This window comes from Sapajus apella, unplaced genomic scaffold (assembly GCF_009761245.1).
Source record: "Sapajus apella isolate SASKATOON/1434 unplaced genomic scaffold, GSC_monkey_1.0 scaffold13, whole genome shotgun sequence".
In the NCBI taxonomy this organism is placed as follows: domain Eukaryota; kingdom Metazoa; phylum Chordata; class Mammalia; order Primates; family Cebidae; genus Sapajus; species Sapajus apella.
This window is the reverse complement of record NW_022436953.1, coordinates 23,013,006-23,033,027: the sequence shown is the minus strand read 5'-3', so window position 1 is coordinate 23,033,027 and position 20,022 is coordinate 23,013,006. Positions and strand designations below refer to the sequence as shown.

At 41.9% G+C, this 20,022-nt stretch overlaps 1 protein-coding gene and 1 pseudogene across 3 annotated transcripts in view; one reads left to right on the top strand and one right to left on the bottom strand.

Moving 5' to 3' along the window:
* The window catches only part of INPP5F (inositol polyphosphate-5-phosphatase F), a 108,668-nt gene that overhangs the window by 68,819 nt on the left and 19,827 nt on the right, over positions 1 to 20,022 (bottom strand). For both annotated transcript variants that reach the window (XM_032281820.1, XM_032281819.1), the window contains exon 2: positions 12,212 to 12,292. In XM_032281820.1, coding sequence (XP_032137711.1) covers positions 12,212 to 12,292 — 81 coding nt within the window. The remainder of the gene's footprint in view (positions 1 to 12,211; positions 12,293 to 20,022) is intronic.
* Positions 18,970 to 19,862, top strand: LOC116554038 (annotated as a pseudogene). Its single transcript, XR_004270023.1, has one exon. The product of XR_004270023.1 is annotated as a probable ribosome biogenesis protein RLP24 pseudogene (transcript).

Here is a 20,022-nt window from a genome sequence, read left to right as displayed (position 1 = left end):
TGTTACCCAGGCTGGAGTGCAATGGCGCGATCTCAGCTCACTGCAACCTCCGCCCCCTGGGTTCAGGCAATTCTCCTGCCTCAACCTCCTCAGTACCTGGGATTACAGGCACGCGCCACCATGCCCAGCTAATGTTTTTTTTGTAGTTTTAGTAGAGACGGGGTTTCACCATGTTGACCAGGATGGTCTCGATCTCCTGACCTCGTGATCCACCCGCCTCGGCCTCCCAAAGTGCTGGGATTACAGGCTTGAGCCACCGCGCCCGGCCAGCTTTTAGCACTTTTAAGTGAATATGAACACGAGTCTATAAAGTAGGTTTTATGCACACTTATGCATGAATTTAAATTTTGACTAAAAATATGAATTCACAGTATGGTTAATGAATTTTTCTATTTAAAGCCATGTATTAAAAAAAAAAAAAAAAAAAAAAAAACTACACTAAGAGAAATGTTTTTCCCCCTAGTGGAAGTACAGCACCATATATCCTGGATTGTATTTCAGGGAACAACATACATCGAGTAAATGGAATAACAAGTAATGCCACCACCACGCCAGTGCTGGTTTGTTCAGCGTCAGGTACCTGATAGCTAAAAGCACACCACATTAGGCATCTAATGCTCTCAGTGACTAAAGAGCTAACTATTAATTTGTTCATCTTCCAAACATAGCAGCTATTCTGTGTTTCCCAACTGGCTGCTCTGCTGCTTACTAAAGTTTCCTAAGTCTCAGTTTACAGAAAAGTGACAATGACTCATAGGGAGGGCATCTACAGCAAGAGACATTTTTAATAGGCTCTATTTCAAAAGTACCAAATGGTGCAATTAGAAGTATATTCTGCTTAGCCTATAAAGCTTAAGACTGTAGTTAAATCTCTAAATAAATCTGCCATAAAATGAAATAATCTTAAAATCATCTATTATACTCTATAAAAATATAAGTTTTTTGTATCTATAGAAAACTAGAAAAGTCTAACTTATTAAGTACTGTTGGGCAAAGTGATTTTCTTTTTTTTTATTTTTATTTTTACTTTATTTTTTTTAAGATGGGGTTTCACCATGATGGCCAGGCTGGTCTTAAACTCCTGACCTCAAGGGATCCACCCACTTCAGCCTCCCAAAGTGCTAGGATTACAGGCGTGAGCCACCGCACCCAGCTTTTTCTCTTTTTTTTATTTTTATTTTGGGCAAAATGATCTTCTTTATAAAAATGTATTTTCCAGATAACTACAGCATATCCCCCTAAAGTACCAAAATGTTTTCCTGTATGTTTATTGAAAGCTTTAATACTCTCCTGCCCATTAAACTCCAACATACTAAAGACAATCAGGATTTTTACTCATGATGCAAGTTAATCATTATAAAGATAAATTACTTTGAAAAGTGACATAAAAATGCTTCAAGGTTGGAGGTGATTGGTCCATACACAAAGTGAATCAAGCCCAAAGGTTATAACAAACCTGCTATCCAAGTCAATTAAATAACCTTTTTTTTTGCTATCAATGGTTGTTACTGGCCAAGTCTAAGTAAATGAGAACTTAATATATTTGTTGAGAATCTCCTTTCTTAAACACAATTAGCTGACAATAATTTGACTGGAATTACTTTTAAATGTTCAGTAAGATAAAAACTCCAGGCCAGGCGTTGTGGCTCAAGCCTGTAATCCCAGCACTTTGGGAGGCCGAGGCAGGCGGATGACAAGGTCAAGAGATCGAGACCATCCTGACCAACATGGTGAAACCCTGTCTCTACTAAAAATACAAAAATTAGCTGGGCGTGGTGGCGTGTGCCTATAGTCCCAGCTGCTCGGGAGGCTGAGGCAGGAGAATTGCTTGAACCCGGGAGGCGGAGGTTGCAGTGAGCCGAGATTGTGCCACTGCACTCCAGCCTAGCACCTGGCAACAGAGTGAGACTCTGTCTTAAAAAAAAAAAAAAAACTCCAAAAGGTGATACAAAGGAGGAAATACAGAAAGCACCTGTATAGGTGGCCCACACAGTCATTTTTAACTTAACAATCCTCCTTTTAAAATTTCTATTTTTTAAGAGACAGGTTCTCACTAGGTTGCCCAGGCTGGAGTACAGTGGCTATTCACAGGCATGATCATCATGCACCGCAGCCTTGAGCTCCTGGCCTCAAGCAGTGCCCCTGCCCTCAGCCTCCCGAGTGGCTGGGACTACAGGCACACACCACTGCACCCAGCTTTCCTCTCCTCTTTCTGAGGCTGAAAACCAAACCTTTACCATTGCTGCCATTGAGATTACTGAGGAAAATTGGAGTATTAAAAACAAATGGGTTTATGACTAGAAAAAAGGAATGACAGTGGAATAGTATATGAGGCATGCTGGCCTGCCTCTCAAGTATCTCTCTGCCTGAAAATATAAAAATCTGCCATGCCACTTAGAGATATGCTCAGGAATAAGAAGCATACTTGTGTAACCACACTCTGGGGAGCTCAGAACTGCAGGTTGCATTCATGTGACTTGTTCAAGCATCACTACTACCAGGGAGGTAAAACCGTCTGCACCAAGGAGACAGACTCAAGCCTAGGGAAAGGGAAGTGAAAAATTCTGAAGCACAAAATGTGGGGACAAGCTGACGGGAGCAAAGAGAGAAGGATGAAGCACTGAAGCATCTAGGTAGCTGAGGGGAGAGGAAAAGGAACAGGAGGGAAGCAAAAACAGGACGGATGAGAACATACCAGAGAAAGTAATCTCTCACACCACTAAGCTGCCTGCTTCCAAGACTCAAGTCTGTTAAGAAAACGGGTCCACTAAACTATAGTTAAAGAATATTCTAAGGGTTAACCAGGAATCTGGTCACTGATGAAAATTTTACTTCTAGGCCAGACATGGTGACTCATGTCTATAATTCCCGCACTTTGGGAGGCTGAGGCAGACAGGAGTTAGACCAGCCTGGCCAACATGATGAAACGCTGTCTATATTAAAAATACAAAAATTAGCCACCTTAGGGTGAGGCACTAGAATTGCTTGAACCCAGGAGATGGAGGTTGCAGTGAGCCAAGATTGTGCCACTGCACTCCAACCTGGGCAACAAGAGGAAGACTCTGTCTCAAAAAAAAGTAAACCTTACCTCTTGAAGTCAATAACTCTGAGATCCTCATAAATGAGAAAATGAATATAAAATGACTATATCTGAGGCTGGGCACAGTGCTCATGCCTGTAATCCCAGCACTTTGGAAGGCCAAGGCAGGCAGATCGCTTGAGCTCAGGAGCTCAAGACAAGCCTGGGCAACACAGCAAAACCCCATCTCTACCTAAAAAAAAAACACAAAAATTAGCTGGGCACGGTGGCATGTGCCTAGAGTCCCAGTTACTGGGGAGACAGATGTGAAGATCACTGGAGTCCAGTTAGGTCAAGGCTGCAGTAAACCATGATCACGCCACTACACTCCAGCCTGGGTGACAGAGTGAGACTCAAAAGTCTTCAAAACAAAAAACAAAAAAAGACTGTATTTGTTTTTTGTTTGTTTGTTTTGAGATGGAGTTTCACTCTTGTCCCCCAGGCTAGAGTGCAATGGCACTATCTCAGCTCACTGAAATTTCTGCCTCCCAGGTTCAAGGGATTCTCCTGTCTCAGCCTCCCCAGTAGCTTGGACTACTAGCTACGTGGCAGGCTAGAAATGTTAGTCAGGCTCGTCTCGAGCTCCTGACCTCAGGTGATCCACCTGCCTTGGCCTCCCAAAGTGCTGGGGTTACAGGTATGAGCCACTGCATCCAGCCAAAAAAGACTGTATCTGAATTATATTTTAGATCACTTATATTTTGGTAGAAATGTTATGTTATAATAAGACATAAATTGTATCTCAAGACATATTTACTATAATTTGTATACTATAAATTTCATCCATTGTAAGGAAACAACTCAATGATTTTAATACATTTAGAGTTGTAAAACTATCATCACAATACCTACATGTTTTTAATTAGTGAGTTGTCAGTAGACAATAAAACAACCTGCATCTCCCACAGTACAGTTGTATACAGGCAAACTCATATCTAAACAGAAACAATAACTAAAAGGCTTGTCCCACGACCCAGGCCTCCAGCAGAGGATGAGAGCTCCACCGGGACCCTATGAGACCCCCTTGTTTCTCTCCAATGTCCTTAAGGAGTGGGGTTTTCCAATGGCTTTTAAGGCATGCACTAAAACAATGCTAGTGACACTCCATTCATCACTAAAATATAAAATATTTCATGTCACTAGTGCCATAGCAAGAAAGTCTCCATAGAGAGAAGACTAAAATCAGTATTAAAAATAATATGCATAATACACTTTACAATCTTAATGACTGAGACATCATTACCACTTAAAAAGTGGAGGAACAGCAGATGGTGAGAACTTATTTTAATGAATGAGATCTACTTGAGTGAATTTTTGTCTCCAATTGTTCAGTACTATCAGCAGTAATTCAGTTAATCACTAAACAAAAGAGCCTCTATTGTCAAATTACTCAAGACTCCTGACAATTTTCTCTTTAAACTAGTCCTGAATATATCATGGGATATATTCCTTTACTAATGATCTTTTTGCTTTTTATCTTCAGATACTTCTTACCCTAATTGAGCTTATCCTCTTCTCAATCTTAACAATACATTATAACTTGAAGAGCTTTTGTGATCTATTTTAAATCTCCAGCCAAAAGCAGTCTTTTCCTGGATGTCTGTGTGAAGAAATGGCTATACCCAGACAACACACAGAAAATGAAGAGAAGAAACACATCAATCATGTGGGCCTTTTGCACAGCTTCATACTCTGCCAAGAACTATCTCTCCTTTCAATCCCTCCCCATCCCACCCCTGGCCCTGTCCATATGAGATGCTTTCCAACCAGCAACCCCAGCTCTACCACTTGGGCTCTTCTGTCATACGCACCACAGCACCCCATACTTGTCTTTAGATGACTACATCTGTAATGGTAAAACTGTGTAACCAGTAATTAACATCTATCACTCAGATTCTGAGTCTGTGTTTCTGGAAATTTCAAGTTCTGTTCAACCTGCTGTTCCCAGCACTGAGTACAGACTGTGGCACACAGTAGGTACTCCATAGATACTCATTAAATCCTTAAGTACTCGCTGAATATTTCTGAATAGCCCTACAGTGGGCCAGCACACAGACACACAGCAGGTAAGCAGAACAGACATGGCCCACAGCTGCTGTCTACTTGGAGGTTATTTCCATGAGAAGACAGACAAAAAAGAAAAAGAAAAAGAAAAAATAAATATGTAATTACAATTATGATATGAATCTGATTACTAATCTTTTTTTTTTTTTTCCCCAGCCAGATGGAGTCTTGCTGTCACCCAGGCTGGAGTGCAGTGGCAAGATCTTGGCCCACTGCAGCCTCCACCTCCCAGGTTCAAGTGATTCTTATTCCTCAGCCTCCCAAGTAGCTGGGATTACAGGCGCACACCACCATGCCCAGCTAATTTTCATATTTTTAGAGATGGGGTTTCACTGTGTGGTCAGGCTGGTCTCAAACTCCTGACCTCAAGTGAGCTACCCTAACTCAGCCTCTCAAAGTGCTGGGATTACAGGTGTGAGCCACTGTGCCCAGCGTTGACTGCCATTTTTATTTCCTCCTGGATACTACAATGAATCTTTTTTCATGTTGATTTTTCACAAGTCTGTACTTTCCTTTCACCTAGTTGATACATTACACATCTCCTACTTTCTGTTCCTCATATTAATATCTCTCAACTGGTCAGACCAAAGTCAGACATGTTTGAGTTGTTGAAGACAGAGTATATTACACCTAGGCTGAAGTCCACCTGCCTACAGATGTCTGGGGAAGAGGCCTTGCAACCCAGAAACAGGCTAATGGTCCTAAACAGATATTTTATAGGCATTAAACAGAACCATTTTTCTTTTTCCTTTTTTTTTTTTGGCAGAGCTTGCTAAAAGGGCAGGCAATTATCAACAAAGGATAACACAAACAAAAATAGTTTGAAATTCTTCTGTCATATATATATTTTCCTTTTTTTATTAACTTTGCTGTAATTTCTAAGCCTTTGGAACGTTCTGGCTATAGGAGTATCTTTGTTTACTGGAGGCCTTGAGCAATGTCAGATAATCTACTCTAACAACGCAACTTTTGGTGGGAGGCCTTGGGCCATGTGGTCCACATGGCCAATTCCCAATAAAAACTCTGGACAGCATTTTTTAAAGGAACTGTGGATTACAAAATAACTTTCACTAATGCTACTAATCTGTAACTACCAAAAACATCACTTTTTATACATTTTTTACAATGTAGTCTTTCAGTGACTTCTTTTTTTTTTTTTTTTTTTTTTTTTAGACAGTCTTACTCTGTCACCTAGGCTGGAATGCAGTGGTGTGATCTTGGCTCACTGCAACATCCACCTCCTGGGTTCAAGCGATTCTCCTGCCTCAGCCTCCCAAATAGCTGGGACCACAGGCGCCCACCATCACACCCAGCTAATTTTTGTATTTTTAGTAGAGATGGGGTTTCACTATGTTGGCCAGGCTGGTCTCCAATGCCTGACATCAAGTGATCCACCTGCCTTGGCCTCCCAAAGTGCTTGGATTACAGGTGTGAGTCACCACAAACAGCCTGTGACTTGCTCTTATTACAGTTCCAGTAAAAATTAACATTAGAAAAACAGTCATTTTAAATTTGTTCAAAAATGTGTAGCCACAACATAAGTGGTTCTCGAGCAGAATATCTGACACCTCTGAGGCTCTTTAAGAGGAAAAAAATAGTAATCCGCATATACTGAATGCTTATTACTAAGAACTCACTTTGAGTTTTATTAAACATTCAAAATAACTGTCTCAAGGAAATATAATCAGCTTTGTCTTCTAGATGGTAATTGAGGCTAGATGGCAACCTGACTCAAGGCAATTGTGTGATCTTTCAGAATTAGTTCATGTCTGGAGTGGGTGCCTAGCCAATGATATGTGAGGACTGGCCTATCACACTGAAATAAGGCCAAGCAGCAGGAAACAGCAAACCAAATTCGAGGGAATTCTTTTTGACATGTTTTTGTAATGAGCATTTCAGAGGCTATTATGTTTCTGTTATGGGCTAAACTATGTCCCCTTAAAATTCAGACGCTGAGGTCTGAACTCCCAGGACCTCAGAATGTGATATTTAGTGACAGGGTCTTCAAAGAGGTAATTAGGTTAAAATGAGTTTATTTGGGTGGGCCCTAATCCAAAATGACTGGTGTCATTACAAGATGAGGAAATTCAGACAGACACACACAGTTACGGAGGGAAAACCACATGAAGACACAAGCAGATGGCGGCCATGTACAAGCCTAAGATAGAGGCCTTGGGAGGAACCAACTCTGCCAACACCTTGATTTCAGACTTCTGCGTTCCAGAATTGTGAGAAAATACAACTCCGTTGTTTAAACCACCCAGCCAGTGGTACTTTGTTATGGCAGCAAACTAATACAGTTCCTAAGTCACAAGCCCTTGCTTCATTCCACAGAGCTCACAGTTCAGTGACAGGAACAGCAGCATGGCTCACCCACGCCACTTTAAGGCTGTCAATGACATTCTGTTCAAATAAATTTATGTTCCCATCTCACTAGGCGAGAACAAAAATTTGTGCATTAATATGTGGATAATAAGTAGGAGGGAAACAGGAGAAAGTTTAAGTACAGACATTTTATTCCCCTCATCCCCTATGCTCCAAAAATAAGATGTTCCCAGGGAAAATGTCCCTGAAGTAATTTTTTCAATTCTTTCTAACACAGCAGGCACATACCTCCCTTCTAGCCAATCTGACCTAGGGCAAGAGCTTTAATGGTGGGGCAGGGAGAGGGGAGGAGGGGGCATCCCCAAGGACAGATGAAGGGAGTGAGTAAGATGGGTGCTCACAGGCAAGGGGCTGGGGGCAGACTGACATGAAGAGGGTTGGGAGAGAAGGAAAAGCAGCAGGGGCCCAGAAGAGTTTCTTTTGTTTCCTCCCTACTCTCTTTCTTAAGAGCCAAACCTTTCAAGTGACATGACAAGAAGAAAAAAAAGGTTCCAGGATTAGGAGAGTGAAAAATTAAGAGAAATTTCCCTGCCCTTCTTTCTTTTTTCATACTTTCTTTCTCCCGTTCACTCTATTCTCCATCTCTCCCTCTTCCAAAATATCCTACCATCACAGGTATTCTCACCTATTTTGGGACCAAAAAACAGCAAAGAGGAGCAGTATACATAAAGGGGCTAACCACAGATGACCATAACTTCACTGCCTCCTAAATGACCATACTTTGACTGTGTCATAAACTCATCAACTATTAACTAACTTACATTTGTGCATTATTTGTAGTAGACAGCTTCTGGGCTGTCTGCCAAGTCCAAACCCTCCTGCTCTGACTCCCAACTAGGGGATTGGGACTCTGGGGAACATGTAACCTATGTGACGCTGGCCAGGAGTCCCCTGGCCCAAGGTGGGTCAATAAGTCCCTTAACTAGAAGTCTAACATGGACTCACTACTCAATCTCTTTTGATTGCTGGTCAGTTTCCAGTCATTTCAGGGACTATCAGATGTCAGCTGGTTTGACGGCTGAGGGTGCCCTTTTAAAGGCAGACATTGTGTCCTACATACACACAGAGAAAGCCAAAAAGAGAGAAGAATAAAAGAGACATAGAAGAAGAGGCAGTTGTCAGAGACCAGCTGTCCCAATAAAGTAATCCTGGATCCTCTACAACATCCGTTTCTTTCTTATTTTTGGTCCTGTGGGTTCCTCATAAAAAAGTATGTGTTTTTGCTAAGCTGATAGGTTTGTATTTGCAACCAAAGAGCCTTGATAAAATAGTGATTTACAATTTACTAAGCACTTGCAGGTACATCATCTCATTTGGGACTCATAATACCCTATGGAAATGAAGAGACCAGTTTCTTTCATCTTGTTTAACAACTTAAGACATACAGGCCCTTGAATACTGGGAGCTGTCTTCTCAGCATCCAGCCACTACCCCGAAAGGATGTCCAGTTTATCTAGGAGAGAGGAGGACTCAAGGAGAGGCCTTGTGAGAAGAGACACATGGAGGGAGGGGCCGGGTGAAGGAGAACTGAGGCCACCCAAGGCAAACTCCTGGTGATTGCTGCTATGTGAATGACCCCAGCCAACACAATAGAGAAAAGCAGAGCTGCTCTGTCAACCCATAGAATGCTGAGAAATTATACACTGTTGTTCTTGTTTTTTTTTTTTTTTTTTTTTTTTTTTCTGAGACAGTCTTGCCCCATCACCGAGGCTGGAGTGGTGCAATGGCACGATCTCGGCTCACTGCAACCTCCGCCTCCTGGATTCAAGCAATTCTCCTGCCTCAGTCTCCCGAGTAGCTGGGATTACAGGCATGTGCCACCATGTCTGGCTAATTTTTTGTATCTTTAGTAGAGACGGGGTTTCACTATGTTGGCCACACTGGTCTGGAATTTCTGACCTTGTGATCCACCCGCCTCGGCCTCCGAAACTGCTGGGACTACAGGCGTGGCCACCACACCCGGCCACACTGTTGTTGTTTTAAGCCGTTAACTTTTGGGATTGGCTTGTTACATAACAAGAGATATATGAAACCGATATTAGGCAACTTCTCCTATATCTCAAAGCTAAATAAATACAGCTTGTATTCAGGTCTCCTGACTGACTGCAGTGATTTATTCACTGTGCTAAGATGTGACTGAAAATGAGAAAAAATAACTCAAAAGTTTCATACGTGTCATTTAAATAATAGAAAATGAATTTCAGCTCAGAACACCCAGTTGGAAATTATCCTGTCAGCATGTAAATGAATTAAAAATGTATGTATGTAAATGTGGACAGGTAGGAGAGTGTTATTAAAATACCTTGGTTACATGGTTACACAATGACTAAATGCTTTTCTCCTCTGTGTTGGAAGAATTTTTTAAAAACCCAGCAAATAAAGAATATACAACAATGCTCATAGCAGTATTAGTTCTAATAGCAAAAAAAGAAAAAAATAAAATAAAACAATTACCTAGTGACAGGAAAAAGCACAAATCATGATATATTCATAAATAGTGAAAATAAAGAACTATAGTTTCATACATAGATAAATCTCAAAAATATAAATAAAAATAAGTGAAAGAACACAAACAGCTTAATATCATTTATATAAAATCTCCAAAATACAAGCCTTAGCAACACGTTCAGGAATACATATATAATAAAAGCAATAATGAAAACCAGGGGAATATAAAATTCAAAATAGCAAGTTCCATTAAGGGGAAGAAAACAGGGAACATTTGGAAAAAGGCACAGAGACAGCTCCAAACACACCGGTCATATTTCATTTCTTTGTTTGTTTTGAGGAAGAGTTTCACTCCTGTTGCCCAGGCTGGAATGCAACGGTGCAATCTCAGCTCACCGCAACCTCCGTCCCCTAGGTTCAAGTGATTCTCCACCTTAGCTTCCCTGAGTAGCTGGGATTACAGGCATGCATGCACCACCATGCCAACCTAATTTTTGTATTTTTAGTAGAGACAGGGTTTCTCCATGTTGGTCAGGCTGGTCTCAAACTCCCAACCTCAGGTGAGTGGGCTCCCGAAGTGCTGGGATTACAGGCGTGAGCCACTGAGCCTGGCCCATATTTCATTTCTTAATCTAGGTGGTAAATACATGTGTGTATTTTACAACAACCTGTGTAAATGCACATCTGTGATAAACGGCTTTTTGAAATTGTAAATATTTCATGATGAAAACACTTTTGAAAACAATCAAAGAATCATGATTGTTCCAGATATATGTGCTTATTTCTTATATACAAAAAAATCAATCTAGCTCTCAAATGCTTATTATTTTTAAATAATTAAAAGGACACATTATAGAGATACATACTCACAATTACACAGAAATAATGGCAAAGCCTCCTAAATTCATAACTCATCAAAATTGATACCAAAGGAAAAATATTTAAACATAGTTCTTAAAGTATTTCTTTTAGGCCAGTATGGTGGCTCACGCCTGTAATCCCAGCACTTTGGGAGCCCAAGGCAGGAGGATCGCTAGAGGCCAGGAGTTTAAGACCAGTCTCAGCAACATAGCGAGAACCCATCTCTAATTTTAAAAAGCTCCCTAGTCTGGGTGCAATGTGGCTCACGACTATAATCCCAGCACTTTGGGAGGCCAAGGCAGGCGGATCACCTAAGCTCAGGAGTTTAAGACCAGCCTGGCCAACATGGTGAAACCCCATCTCTACTAAAAATACAAAAATTAGCTGAGCGTGGTGGCACGTGCCTGTAATCCAAGCTACCAGGGAGGCTAAGGTAGGAGAACGGCTTGAACTCGGGAGGCGGAAGTTGCAGTGAGCTGAGATCATACCATTACACTCCAGCCGGCATGACAGAGGAAGACTCCATCTCAAAAAAAAAAAAAAAAAAACCAAAAACCAAACAAACAAAAAGCTCCCTGAAGGGCAGGGCACCAAAAAAGAAAAAAATAAAATTTCACTTGGCCCTTTCAGTTAGCTTTTTAGGACCCACCAGTATAATACCTGTTATACTTTCCCACCAACAAAATTCCCTTTAGGCCTAGGACACAGGTGCCTGTCATTCCAAGTGAGGGCCTGGTGAATGACCTGGATGTCCCATCAATTTGTCTGTTCTGGATAGGGATCCCTGATAGGACCATACTATGTGCTAAGAGACATGTGCTCGTCCCTGACAGAGTTGGCTGTATCAGGAATAGACAGCTGACATAAAGCCAACCAGCCATGGTCTGCCACCTGCCTCCCTCTCCAGCTTTATTCCTACCACTCTCCTTTGAGATCGATGCATGTGCTGTATCTTTCCTTCAAGGCACCTTCCACAATTATCAAATAATCATACGTTTATTTCCATGATTAGTCTTTGATACCTGTCTTTCCTCCTAAACTGTAGGCTTTATAAGGGTAGAAACAGGTCTTTGCTCATTATTGTGTTCTACCAACAAGCACGATTCCTGACACACAGCAGGTATTCAGTAAGTTTTTTTTGTTTGTTTTTTGTTTTCAGTAGCAGAAAGAAGTGTAATATTATGCCACTTTTTCTCTAAAGTTATCTTTTTATTTCATTAAACTTATATGGAAATACGCCCACTTTGAGCAGACCCAAAATTAAGACAAAGGAATCAAAGCTATAAGAGAACCTACATGCATCCTCAAAGAGGAAAACACCAAAAAAAATGCCATAATAAATTTGACAAGTTTAAGGAGTTTACAGAAACATACCTGAATGAAGTTGAATTTTCCCAATAACACCTTCTACCAATCCCAAACAAATGGGATTCCAGGCAAGAAGTAGATCAGTAGCTAAAATAAAATAGGAAGCAGTGATGAGAAAACATTCACCAGAAAATATATTAAAATAATATGTTTAGCAGTGTATTTAAAAAAAAAAAAGTCCCAAAAAAGCAGTACGAATATCCAAATAAAATATATTACCATAAAGCAATTTGTGACAAAGCATTAAATGTGAGGCCTGAAATTCTGATACAATAAGGCTTCTGACAGTTAAGTGGAAGAGAATTCAGGAACTCTGCCCAGATAGGAAGCAGTACCTTGGCGCCCTATAGTGGAGGAAAAGGGCTGTTACACAAGAGGGCTAACGGAGGAGCTGCCTGTGGTTCTACACAGCACAGTCAGTCCCAGATCCAAAGACTGGGCCTAAGAAATTGCCACAGAGCTGTTCACTTACGGGATCATACTCTGAAAATATCTTTTCCCAAAGATGCTTATACCAAACAAAGAAATCTGGAAAGCAATTGCTCTTTTACATGACTTCCAGGACAAAAACAATAGGAACTGTTTCCTTTTGAGTGCCTTCTACAATCCAGGCATCTCAATCAGGGCTCCTCATCTAAACCACAGAACAGATAGCAATTTGGGTGACAGTTTTCTCAATGCTTCCATATGAGAACTTAGATGACACAAGCTGGTTCCATTGTAGACACACAAGAGAGAAGCAAATTCATTACATGCAACGGATGCCTAAGGACAGGGTTTATTCTCTTGTGTGACCCAGACTGCAAAAGATTGTTATATACATGGTAATAAATGTAACATCTGTGGTAGTTCAACAGGTGAAGAAGATTAGCAAGAATGAAAACAATATTTGTCTTGCAGAAAATTTAAACTACATTTTAATTATTATTATTTACATTTTCTTTTAGTGAAACTTACACCCAATCTGTAACTCACAGGATAATTATACACTTAATAGTTCAGCCTCAAAATTCCTTTGAGTTTTGACTCATGCCTGTAATCCCAGCTACTCAGGAGGCTGAAGCGGGCGAATCACTCGAACCCAGGAGGTGGAGTTTGCAGTGAGCCAAGATCATGCCACTGCACTCTAGCCTGGCAACAGTATGAGACTCTACCTCAAAAAAAAAAAAAAAAACAAAAAAAAAAAAAAAAAAAGACTTGCTTTTATTGCAAGAATTAAAGCAAAATAACAAATTTATTTTTTAAAAGCTGTTATAATACATTATCATTTCTAATCTTGACAACTCTGAGTTAGGTTTAAGAAGTCCCATTTTACAGATGAGGAAATAGGAGAAAAGTAACATGGTCAAGTCATACAATGGATTGGATCAAGGCTGCTACCAAAGAGCAGGCCTTCCTGACTCTTAGCCCCTGCTCTAAATCATTCTGTTACAGTGCCTCCTTCAGAAATTATACATGGAACTAATCAGTAAGACAGTGATTGCCGGGCGCAGTGGCTCACGCCTGTAATCCCAGCACTTTGGGAGGCCGAGGCGGGTGGATCACGAGGTCAAGAGATCGAGACCATCCTGGTCAACATGGTGAAACCCCGTCTCTACTAAAAACTACAAAAAATTAGCCGGGCATGGTGGCGCGTGCCTGTAATCCCAGCTACTCAGGAGGCTGAGGCAGGAGAATTGCCTGAACCCAGGAGGCGGAGGTTGCGGTGAGCCGAGATCGCGCCATTGCACTCCAGCCTGGGTAACAAGAGCGAAACTCTGTCTCAAAAAAAAATATAAAAAAAAAAAAAAAAAGACAGTGATTTTTTTATTATTTATTTATTTATTTTGTGTGTGTGAGACGGAGTCTCACTCTGTCACCAGGCTGGAGTGCACTGGCATGATGTGCACTCTGCACAGAGGCTCACTGCAACCTCTGCCTCCTGGGTTCAAGTGATTCTCCTGCCTCAGCCTCCTGAGTAGCTGGGACTACAGGCACCCGCCACCACGCCCAGCTAATTTTTGTATTTTTAGTACAGATGGGGTTCCACCATGTTGGCCAGGATGGATTCGATCCCTTGACCTCGTGATCCGCCCACCTCGGCCTCCCAAAGTGCTGGCATTACAGGCGTCAGCCACCGTGCCTGGCCAGGACAGTGATTATTAAATAACATGTACTATAAAATAAAAATTAAAAAAATCATTACCTATCCCACCACCCAGAGATAACTACTTCTGCTACATTTCAGGTCATATGTTTGTAGACATACCAAACTGCAACACTATAAATAAGCATTACTGAAGGCAGGGGCAGCCTGTCTGGAGCAGCTGCTGGTTGCAGTGGGGGAGGCACAGCCAGGCTGCATGCAGAGCTGAGCAGAGAACAAGTGGGAGCCCTGCCTGCTACCAAGTTGGCAGGGTGGGAGCCCCATGCTCCAGGCACAGCTGCAGCCAGCGGAGGCTCCTAACCCGGGCATTCCTGCACTCTCAGGGGCCCAGGAAGCCCCCTCTTCTCCTGCAGGCTAGGAAGTGCCTGCTCCCACTCCCTGGCCTCTCCCTGCTCCTTGCACCTGCTCTGGTGCAGAGCAAAGTTGTGGCTGAGCCTGGGCACTATCATGACCCAGTCGGGTGTGCACAGGCTCGGGGCAGTGTTCACACACCAGCCACCTGCCACCTCAGTCCCCTCTGGACTTTGGGTGCTGGTGAGCGTGACAGAGAGGCCAGCAGGGGTGAAGGCAGCTCAAAGTGGGCCTGCAGGCACCCCTCAGCCCAAACAGTGTAGGCACTATGGATGGCATGTTGATGGAGGGAGGCAGACATAGGTTCCTGCCCAGAAAAGGGTTGGTCCCAGGTGAAACCCCACCTTCAAGCCAGAGACGGCCTAAAGCCTGGGGTCCAGACTGTGGATTCCAGGTGGAGTCCACTGGCTGGAGTAAGAGCTTAAACGGTGCTTTTTCCAGGCCGTCCATGGCCTACCATGTACCAATCAGCACACACTTCCTCCATTCTGAGCCCATAAAAATCCCAGACTCAGTCATACTCACAGATGTCCAGACTACCAGCTGCAGGAAGGAGCTGCCCACTTCGGGTCTCCTCATCAGAAAACCCGCCTGTGAAAAGGAACTACCCACTTCAGGTCTCCTGACAGCTCTTCCGTTGCTCAACGAAGCTGCTCTCTGCCTTGCTTACCCTCCAGTTGTCCTCGTACCTCATTCTTCCTAGACATGGGACTCCTGAATGGTGGGACTGAAAAAGCTGTAACACAAACAGGACCAAAACATGCCCTCTGCTCACCAGGTTGCAGGCAACAAGGAGGGAAGGGCTGTGGCCCTTTAGGGAAACTAGACCTAGGGGCTCTCCGAGCCAGGGCTGTGACACCTTCTCTGGGGCTCTGCAGCTCCTGGCAACTCCAAGCTTGCAGACATCACCGCATTCCCCGGTGCCCACAGTGGAAGCTGCTTGTGGTACGCTTGGTCCAGCCACAGCCTCCCACAGAGCCAGTGCCTGTACTGGTGCCTGGAGCTGCCTGCCCTGTCATGGCTGGCACACCTGGCTGTGCACAGTGGCTGGACCCCACACACGCTCACACACCACTCACCGCTCCACACCTGGCTCGCCCTTGGCAGGCACAGGATTTTGGCTAGTAATGCAAACCGCATGCAGCCTGCCAGGCCAAGAGGGTGGAACAAGCCCAGCAGGTCTAGAGAAAACTCAGACAAAAGCGCCACCAGCCACAGAGGTTTTCAGGTGGAAAAGCAACACCCCAAGGATCCCATGACATTATAATTTTTTATAATTTTAAAAATAATTTTTCTAATATTTCTAGCAATTTTTTCTAATATTTCATGAGTATTCTTCTTAAAAATATTCTTCAAAATTATAACTTCATGGTGGCATAATTTCCCACTTAAGGAAATACTTCCTCAACAAAAGCATTTAAGTTGTTGGAAGTTTTCCCACCATTATAAAAAACACTGTGATAAATGATGAACATTATGCAAATATTTGCCTCTCTAATTTTTTTGATAGATTCTTGGGAATTAAAATAATAGGTTAAAACCTTAAAAATGTAAACTTCTCAAATAATACCAAATTGCTTGCTACAAAGGTTACACCAAGTTAGACTTCTGCCAGAAGCACATGAATTTCTTTGAGTTTAAAAAAAAAGCCCAAGCACAGTGGTTCACGCCTGTAACCCCAACACTTTGCGAGGCCAAAGCAGGTGGATTGCCTGAAGCCAGGAGTTCAGCCTGGCCAACATGTTGAAACCCTGTCTCTACTAAAAATACACAAAAAATTAGCTGGCTGTGGTGGTGCATGCCTGTAAACCCAGCTTCTTGGGAGGCTGAGGCATGAAAACTGCTTGAACCAGGAGGGGAGGTTGCAGTGAACAGATCACACCACTGCACTCCACTCCAGCCTGGGTGACAAAGCAAGACTCTGTCTCAAAAACAAAAAAAAAAATTAATAATTTTGAGTTAAAAATTTAGAATTTAACTAACTTTGCTAATTTGATGGCATCCATTGCCTAACATGATGTTTATTTCCATTCTATTGCTGGTAAGACTAAAAACTTAATTATAACATTGGCTGCTTATGGCCAGGCATGGTGGCTCATGCCTGTAATCCTAGCACTTTGGGAGGCCGAGGCAGGTGGATCACTTGAGGTCAGGAGTTTGAGAACAGCCTGGCCAACATGGAGAAACCCCGTCTCTACTAAAAATACAAAAATTAGCTGAGCGTGGTGGCATACACCTGTAATCACAGCTACTTGGGAGGCTGAGGCACAAGAATCGCTCAAATCCGGGAAGTGGAGGTTGCTGTGAGCCGAGATTACATCACTGCACTCCACTCCAGCCTGGGTGACAGAGCAAGACTCTGACTCAAAAAAAAAAAAAGAAAGAAAAAGAAAAGAAAAAATTGGCTGCTTATATGTCAAGACATCTTCTATGATTTTCTTGTTCATACCTTGTAACAATTTTTCTTTATATCCCTCATTGACTTACGAGTTCCTTTCATATTAAGGACTTCAACTCTTTTGACATGTTTGTAAATATTTTCACAGTTTTTAATTTTTATATCTTTTGCTTACAAAGTTGTTCATTAGTATCAGTTACTGTATTTACTGATTTCATCTGTTAGTTGTTAACTATTTAACCCTAACACCAATGGGATAAAGATACCCTGATTTCTTTCCAAATGGCGAGCCAGAATTTCTCTATCAGGCAGGCCACGTCTCATCATCTGCCAACATAGACGAACCTGCTAAGGAAAGAATTCCAGCTAACCAGAACCTTCCCACCCTGACCTCAGACAAACCACAGTGGTAGGACTTATCCCTTGGGTACCAAATAAGCTTTAGGAATAGGGAAGAGGAAGGGAAAAACAGAGTTAAAGCAGTCAGGGAGAGTTGTGTAGAAGTGGCACATCAGGCATAAGGACAGCAGCAAGAAAAATACAGCAGAAAAAAAGTACAAGATTTGTTCTGGGATTTGTCCCATCATTGGAGAAACACATATCAAGTACTTGCCAGGAACCAGACACTGTATCATGTTAAGATGATACAAAAATAAAGAAGCAAACAGTATAGATAACAGACAACCAGTAGGTACACTGAAGATATGAATTGATAAAGCTGGAAAAGTAAACTAAGGCCAACTGTGGAAAAACATGCATAAACAGTAATGAGCCTGGCTGGGCATAGTGGCTCAAGCCTGTAATCCCAGCACTTTGGGAGGCCAAGGTGGGTGGATCATGAGGTCAGGAGTGACCAGCCTGACCAACATGGTGAAACCCTGTCTCTAATAAAAACAAAAAAATTAGCTGAGCGTGGTGGCATTGCCTGTAATCCCAGCCACTCAGGAGGCTAAGACTCACTTCAACCCAGGAGGCGGATGTTGCAGTGAGCCAAGATCATGCCACTGTACTCCAGCCTGGGTGACAGAACGACACTCCATCTCAAAAAAAAAAACAGTAATGAGCCCGAGCTTCCTGAAGACTATGACAAGCAGATAATAACATAAGTAAAACAAGATTACAGCTAGGGATTACGTCACGAGGTTGATAAGGAACCCTTACCCAAAAGTTAAATCGTGTTTTCAAGCGTTTAGAAGGTCCATCGTAAGAGATATTTTGACATCACTACCTAGTGAGCACACACGTGTGTAGGTACCAGAAACAAAGTTTCATGAAATAGTATTTGAAAAGAGGTGGAGAATGGGAGTAAGACACCCACTTGGGTTACTGCAAAAGTCTTGGCTTGAAACGACATTAAAGGTCACGGAGAAAAGAACTCGAGGGAAAAAAAAAAAGGAAAAATAACAAAAAGAGATTGAAAAAAAAGAAAAGAGCTTATGGAGTGAGTCGGTAGTGGGTGAAGAACGCACAGGAGGAGATGAACATGAAACTCCTCAAAAGAAGCTATGTGAATGACAGGAAGAGGGCAAATCAAAGATGACACTGAGACACCTATTCTGTCCCGAGTGGGAAAGGATGAGGACATGAGTGACAAGAGCAAGAGGGAGCACGGCAGTAAGGACAGGGTATACAGCAGCCAAAAGAAAGGGCCGGAGAGAATCTCCTTATTCAATACCCTTTTCCATCTTTGGCACATGAACCATGCAAATGCATCACCCATTCAAGAAAATGAGATTTTAACTTAAAAAAAACCTAGAAAAAAAACCTAGAAAAATGTCTATGTTGTGGTCTAATGATTAAAAAACAACAGTCATTAATAGTCCAGAATGAAAACCAGTTAAACCCATTAAGAATGAGTTCAAGACTTCCTCTCAAGCTGGGCGTTTGGTTAGTGGGGACCCACGAGGGTTCAACATGCGTATCGAGAAGTGTTATTTCTGTTTGGTGCCCATCTACCCTGGCCACAGCATGATTTTTGTCTGCAATGATTACAAGGTGTTCAGATTTTGTGAATCTAAATGTCATAAAAACTTTAAAAAGAAGCGCAATCCTCGCAAAGTTAGGTGGACCAAAGCATTCCAGAAAGCAGCTGGTAAAGAGCTTACAGTGGATAATTCATTTGAATTTGAAAAGCATAGAAATGAACCTATCAAATACCAGCACGAGCTATGGAATAAAACTATTGATGCAATGAAGAGATCAAACAGAAACGCCAAGCTAAATTTATAATGAACAGATTGAAGAAAAAGAGCTACAGAAAGTTCAGGATATCAAAGAAGTCAAGCAAAACATCCATCTTATCTGAGCCCCTCTTGCAGAAAAAGGGAAGCAGTTGGAAGATAAAATGGTACAGCAGTTGCAAGAGGATGTGGACATGGAAGATGCTTCTTAAAAACCTCTATAGCCATTTCTTTTATGTACATTTGAAAATGCCCTTTGGACACTTGGAACTGCTAAATTATTATTTATTTTTTACATAAGGTCACTTAAATGAAAAGTGATTAAAATATATCTTTCCTACATTGCCATCTACAAAACATCAGATATTACGGATGTTAGATTGCATCTCAGTGTTAAATCTTCACTGACAGATGTACCTATGCAAATCATGAAAATTCTGCTTATAACTATGGAAGTGAATTGTGGATGTAAAATGCCTATGCCATTTGGATAACAGCACAAGGCAGCATTTGTATAATAACTAATGGCAAAAATTAATGGCTTGTGATGTATAAAATTAAATATTTCTTTGCCGTAAAATATTCCCTTTATTAATGTTACAGAAGGGGGGATATAACAAGGAACTAAAAATTTGTATGACAGTGTCAAATATTATTTAGATTTTAGTATTTCCTGTTTTGGTTTATTTGCATCTTGGAAGAACATAATGATATTGTTTGATGAAGCCTAATTATGTTGGAC